Source organism: Coturnix japonica, chromosome 8 (genome assembly GCF_001577835.2).
Source record: "Coturnix japonica isolate 7356 chromosome 8, Coturnix japonica 2.1, whole genome shotgun sequence".
NCBI lineage: Eukaryota > Metazoa > Chordata > Aves > Galliformes > Phasianidae > Coturnix > Coturnix japonica.
Genome location: NC_029523.1, coordinates 21,910,281 through 21,923,010, shown reverse-complemented (window position 1 = coordinate 21,923,010; position 12,730 = coordinate 21,910,281). Strand labels below are relative to the sequence as shown.

Here is a 12,730-nt window from a genome sequence, read left to right as displayed (position 1 = left end):
CAAGTAGCCCTGTAGTTTGCTCAGAATTTTCTAAGACAGGACAGCCAGAGAGAGAACAGAACAGGTAGCAACAGGACAAGGGGAAATGGCTTTAAACTGGAAGAAGGTGGTTTTAGACTAGATATTAGAAAGAAATCCTTTACCTTGAGGGTGGAGAGAAACTGGAACAGGTTGCTCAGAGAGGTTGTGGATGCCCCCTCCCTGGAAGCATTCAAGGCTGTGAATGACCTGGTCTAGTGGGCAGTGTCCCTGCCTACAGCAGGGGGTTGGAACTAGATGATCTTTAAGGTTCCTTCCAACCTAAACTCTTCTATGATTCTATGATTCTATGATTCTATAAACAGACTTCAGTCTACGGACGTCCAAGGAGCTGTCAACACTGGGAACAAACGGAACTAGGATTCCCCACCACTGCAGCTCTCCCATTGTTAACAAAGTTAAGCACAGACAATTACAAAGTATTTTTATCAAAATCAGATGACACAGAAAATGCTGGAGACTAGATACTAGCACAACTTCTGCATTACACGATTGCTGGAGAAGCTGTAGCACTGAAGACTCACTGATCCAAACTTTCTCTGTGTTGACTAAATTGCCAGTTCAGTAGGAAACAAAAAAATCACTGATGCTGGGGAACAGCAGTCTCAGTGATGGGAATTAGTGAGCACAGCCAACATCTAATGGGTAAGCAGCTGTCAGAAGAAAAACCCATCATCAGTGGCAACCTTGACCAAGAGTCCAATTAGTGGATGGCCAAGAAGAATGATCTACCTTCTTGTACTAATATACATTCATATGATTATACCCAAGAAAGAGATCAACAGTACTATCATATGTACATGATTTTCATTCCCCTGAAAACATTGAAAAGTGATTTTTTTCCCCTGCGAGCATTGTGATATTTTGCAAAAACACTCTTGGTTATGAACAAAATAGTAATGACTTGGGAAATAGCTTCAGTTGAAAGCATGGTAGATGAGACTCACAGGGGACCTGGGAATGTTTTCAAGTGAATTAAAGTTGCTTGGTTGTGTGGTTTGAATCCCATACAAACACAGTACTTTTGTCACAGCTGTAAAAGAATACAAAACCCTGGTGTCATTACCTTTAAATGTAATTTGTATAATGCTGGAGGGAGATTCTTTGGAACATATTTCAGGAAATTGCTGGACATGATGAGTATCTCCACATTATTTGAGCCATTGAACATATTATCAGGTAAGCCAGCATCTGAAAGCTTGTTGTTATGAAGATAAACGGATCTGTCAGAAGAAGAAAAAAGATAAAGTCAAACAGATATTTAGATCCGTGTGTTCATTTTACCAAAGGAAAGCTGTTTAAAACTGGATTTCTGCCTATTCTTCTTCCCTCGAGACAACTAGATTTGTTATCTAAACATGCCCTTTAATTTGGCAAGGCATATAAATACATGTACAACCAAATGATTGGTCTGAATACTCTTTGAAATTTAGGTCTATTTAAATTGGTTGTGAATATGAATTTCACAAATAGCCTCATCTTCTTAACAAGAAAATGAATGTAAATCTGGGACTGTGTTGCTTTGAAATCTGCATTTCAGTTCTGCCATTTGGACTTAGCTTTGCTTTTGGCTAAGAGGAATGAAACATGTCAGTGTGGTGGCCTCACTCGAAAGGGTCAGAAATCTTATTGGATTAATAGATATCTTAACTTCTTAAGGTATCTCCTTAACTCCAATCTTAATTTATATTTGGAGTCAAATCTGGGCTTCATCAACTAGCAGAATCAACCTGCAGATCTCCTGAGGAAGGGCTGTTTCACACCCCTCCATTCTTTCTGCTCCTGTGAAGGCTCAAAATACCTCAGGAAACAGTTTGGCTTCTGCTTCTAGAATTCAAAAGAGCAAACAATGCTGTCAGAAAGAACAAATTTGTAAGAGTTTTGCTTTTTAATGACCTTTTAGGATCTAGAGAAAGACAGGTTCTAGCTTTCCCTTCTTTTAACCTTTAATATTCACCAAATAGTTTATCCAATAACTTCCTTACACAGGTTTTAATTCTGTATAAAGCAACTGACTCCTACAAAGTAATTGCTGTTTTTCATTGGTCTAACTCCCAAACAAATTAATTTGAGTTCTTTTTAACAAAAGAAAGGATGGGATTTTACACACTTCCATTATCCCTTCATTTCCTGTGTGTACCCAAGGCGCAGTAGTCAGTTAAAGTCATGGACACAGGTTAAAATTGCAATAGGGTACAGTGTAAAAGTTTTCTTTTACAGTTTGTTCTTGGACTCTCCACAGGTTGCAGAGAACTTGGCACCTTTCTGGAAGGAAGGAAGGGCTCTGTGTGGAAACACAATAGTGTGATCAGACACTCCAGGAGGTTCAGAGCCACATGAAAATACAGTTCACCTTTCATGGTCAGCTGTACTTCTAACTCCTAAATATTTGCCTTTCTGAAAATGTTATTTCCAAAGCATGAGCGTAAGACCATTAACTCTGCTGGGGACAGAGACTTGGAAATTGACAAATCAATACTCAGAAGATTAAAATGAGTGCTGTTGTGGGAAAGTATGTGAAAATCATTTCTGAAGAATACAAGAATTTTAATACGAGATTGGAACACGGTAGCTTATGTAACTCAGATTAAGGAAATCGTGTACAAATCTAGCTTTTTGCATGATGAGATGCTGCCAGAAATCAATGCCTGATTCAGCCTTTTCATCTACCAAGATGAGATCTAGTAAATTCTGAGTAGCTTCTGTTCTCAATGAAACCAGGGGGAACTGAGCACTCTACAGTTCATCACAAGATTGCTCTAGGAGCTCAACTGGGTCAGCTGTTATTAAGTACTTCTGAATTTGGATGCATAAACTGCTATCAACAGAGCCTGAGATGTCTCTGCAGGATTTAGATGCCATAGTGTCCATACAAATAGATTACTCAAAGCACCTTTGGGAAAGTCTGTATCTCACAGGAGGTCTGTCTGTGTGCAGCTGAATTTGAGATGGACCAAGGTGTTACACTGGCTCCAGCTGACAAAATCACAACCTGGAACTAGCAGAGGCCTTTGAAACCAGACCAGAAGGTGTGAACCACTTGTGATACTTAGTTTTAATATAGTTGGGTTATACTCAGCTGTACTGAGTATTGTATTCTCAACATGATTCTAACTTTTTAATGAATGGATTATTAAAAAATGAGGATTTCTAACTGTTAATCCACATTTTGCAAAACCAAAGCTGTTCCTGTAGCACAAACAAAATGGAAATAATTTAATTTTTATCTATGCAAAAGCACTTGGCAGCTACTAGAAGCCGTCGGAATGTGTTTGTCGGATCCTTCATGCTGAGATTAACAAGCAGTCAGCTTCCTTCCAAAACATGTCAGTAGGCAATAAAACGGCTTAGCCAGAAAATTTCTTAAACTTATCAAGTGCCTCCAAGCAGTGTCAGAACTCTAGTCCTGTTTCACTTCCCAATCCCTTACCTCAAGTTTGGTTTCTGTCCAAATGTGAGCCCATATATCTTAGTGAGATAATTGGCTGCAAAATCCGCACTGATCAAGGTATTTGGTAGGAATTTTGGAGCCACTGTCAGCTGAAAGAGAGATACAGATGTGAATTTCAATTAAATGCAGTGTTTTAAGTGAGCATTAGACCATACACAAAACACTTGCTGATTTTGTTTCTCTGAAACAGAATGCACATTGCATGAAGAATAATTTAAAAAATGAATTGTCCTCACTTGCTGATCTCTCCAGGAAGGAGACAGATTTTTGCTCCAAGATATGTGAATGTTTGTTTTGGTTGGAAGGATCCTGTCTCTTGCTGGAAGAAGTCAAGAAATTGTTATTCTGAGAGCACATGCCATGTTTATTATTGGTCATAATCCTCAGTCTGGTGAGCCAAAAAAATCCAACCCACCTCATACCGGCCTACCATTTACTCCCAATAGAAAGTCTGTTGGTTCCGAGGCTGGGAATGTCATTCCACATGTGTGCCAGTATTGCATCCATTTAAAATGACCCCTTCAACAAAGTATCCAGGTTCCCAAAGTACAGAGACATTTCTGAGTGAAATGATGGAATACCAGATGGAATCTCAGAGCTGTACAGTGATACCTTGCTCACTGAATGAGTGAGGAATCAGAAACAAAACATGGAAACAAATAAACTGAATAAAACTCAGTGGAGTGAAAACCAGCCATTAAAAAGCTTAATTTTACAGAATGTTTGGGTGATACAACAGCAAGTTTCACTGCGTGACTGCTAGTAGTAATTATTCATCTAGAAACCAAGAACACAGGTTGCATTTTTATGAGTCAGAGGGCAATTCTGTGGAAAGCACAAACCCAGAAGATTTAATGCTAGGAAAGAAATTCTCAGCACAATGCTTAGATACAAGTCTTTAGTGCATAAGCAGAAGACTACTGAATTGCAGCAGGCATGTGCTACCATGCTTACACATGTTAACTATAGTACTAGTGAAACAACTAATCAAATACTTTATGTACACTCTGAAGGACTTTGAAAGACTCTTCTACAGAGATACTGACTTTTTTTGTTTTCTAAAGCCCTCGAATTTACTGGTAGTCTGTCACCTCCTGACCTGGGAAATAGGATATCGTGCAAGTGGACCCATATCTGATCAGGAAGGTCTGACAGTTCATCAGAAAGAACTATGTCACTATCACGACATAACAGTGAAAAAAACAGGAAATTGAGTTAATCATTTTCATATACAGTGGCACATTGAAGCTTTTCTGCTGAAATCCAGTTTATTGGGTCATAACTTGCACAGAACAAAAGGAATGGCTCGGATATGTGAAATGAGAAACATCTGAACCACAAGAAAGAAAAGTTTCATTCAAAGAGAGTTTTCACTTGCACAGGACTCATCTTTGGCATTTCAGCACTTAGCCATGAGACTGATTGATGTCCAGTGGCTGATTGCTTGAAGGATTAATGCTGGATTGCTGTAACTTAACAAAACCAAGGTGACTGAGTAGCTTCATCTGATATGTTGCCTAATAAGAAGCAACCTGCATTTCTGCAGATGCAGTTTTCTTGCAGCTTTACTATGGAATCTTCCATATGGCAGATATTGTTTCTCCATTAATAACAAGCAGCAAAGCAATGAACTTAGAAGTCCTATAGAAAAGGTATCATTTGTCTGAAACAAATTTTCTTGTGTACCATAAGCAAACCATAAACAAAAGCATTGGATCCAAGTGAATCCCCCATCACTATGGGAATATTTGGAGATGCAAAAACTGCTGCCACCAAAATCACCAGCTTACAGTAAACAACAGTGACAGCTCAGGATATGGCCTATAGTTTAGTAGGAGAGCCTTCAGTTATCAACAGGGCTCAGGGTAGCTACACTGTGATTAATACATACTATGAGTGTGATGAAAAATTCAATAGGAAACTACTGCGTCCAATAAGCACTTATTACACTTTATTATGATATTTCATTTCTCCAACCAACTAAGCTCATTTAATGAAAGATAACATCTGACGGGATCACAAGTGAAGATAACCCATAAAACAAGGAGCAAACTACCAGCAAATCCCTGCTCCCCTCCAGCTACCACAGTTACTTGATCTGCAGCATTTCCCAGGGCAGAGTGGATGCAGTTTGAAGCCAATATGGTTTCTCCTGGCTCGTGATTTACAAAGAAATGTGTTATTTTTGTGGGTCCACAACTTCTCACCATAACTAGTTCTGACATTCGCTGATGTCTGCATTTTCTATTGGGATCCTTTTCCCTCTGCAGTAAAGCCAGAAACCCCAAACATTTTGTTTTGTCACACAGGGAAAACCGGAGTGCAAAGTACTGGAATATGAGTCACAGACTGGCTTGTTCCTTTTTATGGACTTATTAACTGCCAAGATTGTTATATGGAAATGGTGCTTGAAAGAGAGAAAAGAACACAGTGTTACTGTACTAAAGAATGGGTTCTATTCTCAATAACTCCATACAGAAAATCGTGGAGTGATTCTGGAAATGCCTCGGCCTGACTGAAATCTCAGTGTGACCACATGTAAATAAATGAAACATCAAAGGGTCACAGATTTTAAAAGAATAATAAAATATATGTGCAGACATGCATATAAATGCATATACAGGGGGAGAGAGAGAGAGGAAGGGAAGGGTATTTGTAGGCAAAAGAAGCTCTGTCTGATGTTTCAACTCATCCAACATCCAACTTGTATCCCCCAGTTGTGATCTTCTTCATTGAAGAAGATCCTACCACTGCAGGTAAAATAATGAATTAATTACATGCTTGGTTTCACTGTGTGTGGGTATCCCCCCACAATGCACCCAATGAGAATGGGGGTCCAGGGAAACCAGATGGCATTTTCCTGATCCTGATGGCACAGGATGTATATATATACATATATATACACAGGTAGTAGGATGTATTTGTTCACAGATTTTTCAACCCAGCCTCATCTGATGAGAAAGGCAACATCTTGCACCATTACCCCACAGCTTGTTTGCATACAGGCAGCTACCAACTGTGTGTTTCACTTGGTTGCATAAGATAGACCTTGCAAATATACTGCTGTGTGTACCTTCTAAGTTTTTATAATACTCAATGCTTGCCTTGACCTTAAACGAACCTTCACTAGAACATCGCTTTAGGACAACTATACTTACATAGGATATATATTTTAAAAAAGAATAGAAGATTTGCTTGTTTAGCTTTCAGAACCCAGCTAGAAAAGAATTCTGAAAGCCCTGTGAGCCTCTTACCTTATTGTTTGCCAAGTATAGGTAATTCAGGTTCTCCAGATGCTCAAATGCTTCCTCAGGCAGCCCTTAAAAACAAGAAAAATACTGATTAGAAACACTGGCCTTCTGTGGCCTCCTTGCTCAGAAGTACCAGAGGGCATCTTTCTCTTTCAGAGAATATTTTAATACAAGATTTAAAAGTTCTTCATTGAAACAACCCGTTTCAGAACTATAAAAAACAAACCAAAACAAAACAGAGCATTAAGAGCAATGTAAGACCATTAGAAAGGTTAAGCAGGCAGGGCTGGTGGCCAACCCCTCTGGCAGGATTCATATACAGAGCAGGTATAGACTTGCTGTACAACTGATTATCGGTGCTTGCAGCAACCACGCTATCTGAGAAGTTTATTTTGTCACTTTTTAAATGAATCTGCAGATAGCTTCTCTTGGCAGGACATAATCTGAGGCTGTTTACTGATCAGATCAGTATGATCTATGACTGTGAGGTTGCCATCATAACATCAGTAGCTGCATGTTGTAACTCCTCTTTCATTCTGTTTCCCCACAATCTATGTAGCCATGCAGTAACCAGCTCAGAGTTGATGCAGCTCAAAGCTAATCGCCCTCCAATAATTATTACTTTTCAGCTGAATTGCTCCACACTGATGATCACACAGGCACTATTTCTGTCACTATGGCAAGTGTGCAAGTGCCACTTTCACCTGGCACTGAGATAACCAAAAGTGAAGGGTGAAGCTAAATCCCATATCAAAGCATACACGAAACTTAGGGTTGCGTTGAGGTTTGTAAAGAAACACCACATCCAAAAGGTAATAATATTAAAGCCAGAATGTATTAAGCAGTTTTCCTTGTACTATGCAAGAATGATACGCTTTGGGTTCTAAGAAATGTCTGCATTCTCAATCAAAGCCGTTCCCTATCTTTGCAATAAAGATTGCAGGAGCATTCAGAGCAACTGGCTGACATGAAAGCTAACAATTATACCTTTTGTATTGTGCACCCTGCTCTCTTACTTTTTACTCCAGCTCTTTCTGCTTTCCTGACTGGGCAGTTGTCAGGTCTCTCCAATAAACATTAGACTTAGCAAGCAACACCTGCCTACAAAAATCACATTGTTTTTTAAAGGGCAGAACTTGAGTTATTTGTAATCTGTATTATTTCTATTATATTTAATTCAGCAAGGACCAAACTGGACTAAACTGCAGCAACTGGCTGAACTAAACGAGTGGATTAAGAAACAAGGTCAGTCAAAAGGAAATCATTCAGCATGTAGACATTTCTGGTTCTCAAGTGCATTGCATTGATGTGCCTGAGGGACTGGAGGGAGTTTCCTGGATAGGATCTCACGCCACAGTACACAGTGCTGCTGCCAGCTCTCCTCCTCTGGTTCAGTACAACTGCATTTTTAAGCACTGAGAATTATGTTTCAGATGATAAAATGCCTTCACGATCTGTGGGATGCTTACAGAAAACCACTGCAGTCAAGTCAGTCCACAAAGTCTTACAGCTTTTCCTATCAGCCGTCACAGGGCTGGGGTTGCTCTGCCCTTCCCAGCTCTTCCACCTTACCTTTTGAAGTCAGCCTGTTGTTTTGCAGATTTAGAGTTTCCAATCTGTGAAGACGAGCAAGCTCTTCTGGAAAGATTTCTTCTATCTGGTTGTTCTAAGAAAACGGAGAGCGTTAATCATCAGCAAAGCAGTCCAAGAAAGTTCCCAATAAAACCCAGACTGTGAACTTCAATAAAATCTGGAAATGAACCCACCATGTCAAATCATTGTCAACAGCTTTTTCTCCGTAATGAGCCAAGTTTGGATCTCAAAGCCAATACAGCAAAACTCAGCAGCATTTCAAGGCCTGAAGCAAATTCTGTAGCCTGTGTCCATCTCTATAAATATCCAATTTATGCACTGTTAGCACAGAGTGCGATCATGCCTGGCAAGACCTATCATCCATTTGCCACAGCCCTGAAGTTGCAGCAAAGCATTTGCTACAAGGTTGGCACCGTGGAACTTCAGGTTTACTGCTGCTGTTATTTGAGTGTTGTTTTTAACATGAAGGATTTTTGTCCCGCTGCAAACTTGTCACGAGCAAAGAGTCAAACTGCATTCCCTACCACTGGCTTTACTGCCAGGAGTGATTACTGTCACATTTTCATTGACAAGCTTGCTAACATTTAGACCATTTGTGAATTGAGTGTCTTAGCATCTAGGAGACTGAAGAAGGACCTGCTGTACTGGAAGCCAAGCTAATACACAGAGTGACAGCTGCTGCTCCAAAGTAGTTTTCCTGCTTTTGGCATTAGAGACAGGATCCGTGCTCCCTGGGCACACTCTGCTTAAAATACTTTAACTAATACATAGAATTGTGGAATCATGATGGCTGGAAAAGACCTGTAAGATCATCTGGTCCAACTGCCCACCTACCACCAATACTGCCTGCTGACCACATCCCTCAGTGCCACAGGGACTTCATATCCAACCTGATATCAACCTGCCTGGTGTAACTTAAGGCCATAGAGCTCCCATGTAGAGCTGCCAGTAAATGTATTAACTAAAGGAGCCTAGCCCATGTTTTTCACAGTCAACTCAAAATCAAAGGCCTGCACCACAAAAAGCAATTCTTATTTTGGACAAAAATTCTTCTCTTGGACTTGGGGAGAGAATATGGAGGAAAAAAATCCACCCTTTTTTCCTCCCTTGATGTGTGGGGACAGGAATGGTGGGGTGGGGGAAAGGAGACCCTGAGATGGTGGATGAGGGGAACAGGGTGCACTGGGTGCAGCACCAGCACCGGGCCTGCTGCTTCCAGAGGCAGGACTGAGCCATGCCGGGAGATGGAGGCCTTTACCTGCAGCGAGAGGTGGTTGGTCAGCTCAGGCAGCAGCAGCGGGAACTCCTTCAGGTCGATGCCACCGCAATCCACGACGCCCTCCTGGGTGCAGCCGCAGTCTCGGGGGCAGCCGGAGGCCGGGCCCGGTGGGCGCCTCCTTCCCACGACACCCTCGAAGTCGATGGTGGCGGCACAGCCCAGCGCCAGCAGCACCAGCACCAGCAGCTCCCGGCCGCCGGCTGGCATCGCCCCTGGAACAGACAGAGGGGTTGGTGACCCCTCACAGTGTTTATTGCATTGTTCATATTGAGAAACGCCAGATGATCCTGGAGGTTTATACAGGAGGTTATGCAATGTTATTTCTGTAATTGCCATCGCACCACTCCATGCAGTTATCAGCAGGGAGTTGAGTCTTGCTAAGGTACACAGTCCTGCACTGCGCAGCGCCAACCTCTGAGCTGTGAACCCACAATGGGCTTCATGCTGCGCCTGGACAGTGCCCACCTGAACCTCCCAGGCCTGGCTGGTGCTCAGCGTTCATCCTGCTGGCAGCAGGTTACAGTAATGCAAACAGCGGTGGAGCATCTGCCCAGCAGCCAGCTGGCCCTGCCGCAGCCCTCGGCCTCATTCCTTGCCCTTCTCAGATTTCACACTTAATGATTTGTGCTCAGAACAAATCATGGCTTTTTTCCATGTACTCCACTCACCCCATCTCACAGGGCAGGCTGGCAGCACCAGCACGGCTCCCTTTGCAGCCCCAGGGTCTGCCACCTGCACCTGCTGAAACTCCCCACACTCTGGGCACATGGAAAGCACTGGGAAATCCTGCTATGAGTCACAGACATCTTAATGTCTTTAAACATTGACTTACACTTGAAGAAATAGAAGGTGGCACTACAGGACAGAGCTCTGGCCTGAGACATGGACTGTTTCGGTTTGGTTCTGGTCTGCTACAAACACGCTGGGTAATTTTAAGCATTTAACATTGTTTGCTTGATCCCTCTTACCCTGCTCCACTATTCCACAGCTTCCATATCTGAATGTCATGATATTAATCTCCTTTATAAAAAATACCCGAGATCAGATGGTTTTCCTTATACGGCGATATAGCTAGATATTAATAGTGAGATCAAAATTGGCCATATGAGTGTGCCAGCAGTGGATTAGTAAAATCCACAGTATTTGGTGACCTCACCTCAGGAAATATTTCAGAAATCTTAGAGAAAATAATCCCAGAAAATAACTTCAGGAAGTGCGAGATATCAGATCTATAACACAATATTCCCCCCTCGATCGCTTCCTCTTACAGGTGTCTACAAACAAAACTGAAGGCAGTAAAACCCAAAGATGCATATAGATCAAAGCCAGCCCTGCTGTAACAGTGCCAACGCTTTCCATAGCAAGTTACATCATGGTTAGTATCAGGCTGTGTTTGCTGCATGCTGACATTTCCACATCTATAGCTGAAATGTTCAGCATGAAAACGAGCCAAGGAAGGAAAAAATGAAAGCATGAAATACTGCATCAGCTGTACAGCAGAGCTGCTGAGACAACCTCACCCCACTGCCCTCAATTCGCATGCTGCTGCTGTGATGCCTTTGCAGGGAATGCTGCTCCGGTGCCACCGGGACACACTTGGGATGCACAAACATCTGCCTGCATCTGGAGTGCAGGCAGTAAAACCAGGCACGGCTTTTTTCTTTCAGTTCAAAGAAAGCCTGAAGTAACTCACTCCGTTTAAATTCATTCCCATGAGCCTAATCCAAATCCTTGTTAAGAAACTCTTCCGTTGCTGCCGGACTCCTTCACCCATAGACTGAAGTTTCACTAAAAGCCACTACAGGGTTTTCTGTGGCTGCACCTTTCTGAGTCCAGGCAGAACCACTTTGCTGCTGTGCAGCCCCAGAGGCTGCGTGCTGCACAAGGGACCTCTCAAGAGCTGAGCTGAAGCATCAGGATGTCAGTAGTTCCTCATTGCTTACAATCACCTCAGCTAACAGCAGAATGACACTCAAAACACCTCACCTCTATATCTGTTGGTTCTCCACGCACGTTCTCACACAACACACACACACAGCTGAGAAAACAGCCTCTCCTTCACTATCAACAGGTTAAGCAAATTAGTGACTTATGCTGAACTCTGAGAGCCGCGGCTGCCAGGCGGGCTGCAGCACGGGGTCTGACCAACAGGCTTATAGAGCAATGAAGTGCTGAGAAACTCACCTCTGCTGTCAGAGACCAGATGAATGGAGAAGAACGTTCCCCGTGCTCCCACAGGCTCCCTCGGCTCATGCCATGTCAGTTACACACGCTGAGCTCAGAGCAAGTCTCCTCTTTCCGAGCCAGATCCGTTTCAGATGTGAGCAGCAGAAGCAGAGTAACAGGCAAAACCCCCTACCAACGAGTTTTCTGCACTTCCCAGCAAAATCAGAGAGGAATTTTCCAAATCACCATATGGGAAAATGTGAGAAGGAAAGAGGAAGCAGCTATAGTCCGAATATAAAGACTTGGGCAAGAAACTATCTCCCACTGCTTTTTGTCAGTGCAGTTCACAAGATCTGTGAGAGATGCCAAAAGAAAGCACGCTGGGTTTGACAGCAGCAGAGGCGGCGTGTGCTTTAGCACTGCACTGCAGCTGCACTGCCTGCCACCAGACCTTTCATTTCAGCCGCATTCAACACCAAATCTGAACTCCAGGTGGGAATGTCCTCCCGCTCCCTGGGGCCTGGTTCAGATTAGCCAGGAGCAGACAGACCCACAGCTTGTCCTGGATTTCATCTTGCCGCCTTTTATTTCCCCTGATTTTAAACACATCAGCTGATCTTCAGGGACCAGGGGTACAAAGGCTGTGAAATGACAAATGTCTCAGAAGCAAAGCCCTAATGTTTAACGTAACACCTATTTATCCAATCTCTTATATATTTTCTAAGCCCCATATTATAGCATGAAACATCAAAACCCTCCCCCTCAACTTACTCCAGCCACTATTAGCCCCAAAATCTCACATTTCCTATTTCTTTCCCCTTGGTAAAAAGAGAGGAGCACGCTGTTTATAGCATAGGGTGCTCCAAGGGCACCAATACTTCCAAGAAAACAACGCAGCTGTCTGTCACTGGCAATGGAATTACATCTTTAAATACAGCCACCTGTTTGGCG

General features: G+C 42.6%; 1 protein-coding gene across 2 annotated transcripts in view; it reads right to left on the bottom strand.

The window, feature by feature from the left end:
* PODN (podocan) overlaps nt 1-12,730 on the bottom strand; it is a 29,850-nt gene that overhangs the window by 12,967 nt on the left and 4,153 nt on the right. The window contains exons 1-6 of one of the 2 annotated variants that reach the window (XM_015870604.2): nt 11,798-12,721; nt 9,593-9,825; nt 8,314-8,407; nt 6,745-6,809; nt 3,470-3,579; nt 1,106-1,262 (exon numbers count right to left, since the gene is read on the bottom strand). In XM_015870604.2, the coding sequence (XP_015726090.1) occupies nt 1,106-1,262; nt 3,470-3,579; nt 6,745-6,809; nt 8,314-8,407; nt 9,593-9,820 (654 nt within the window). In that variant the 5' untranslated portion in view covers nt 9,821-9,825; nt 11,798-12,721. Of the gene's footprint in view, nt 1-1,105; nt 1,263-3,469; nt 3,580-6,744; nt 6,810-8,313; nt 8,408-9,592; nt 9,826-11,797; nt 12,722-12,730 lie in introns of those variants that run through there. The other variant, XM_015870605.2, reaches the window with a different exon arrangement.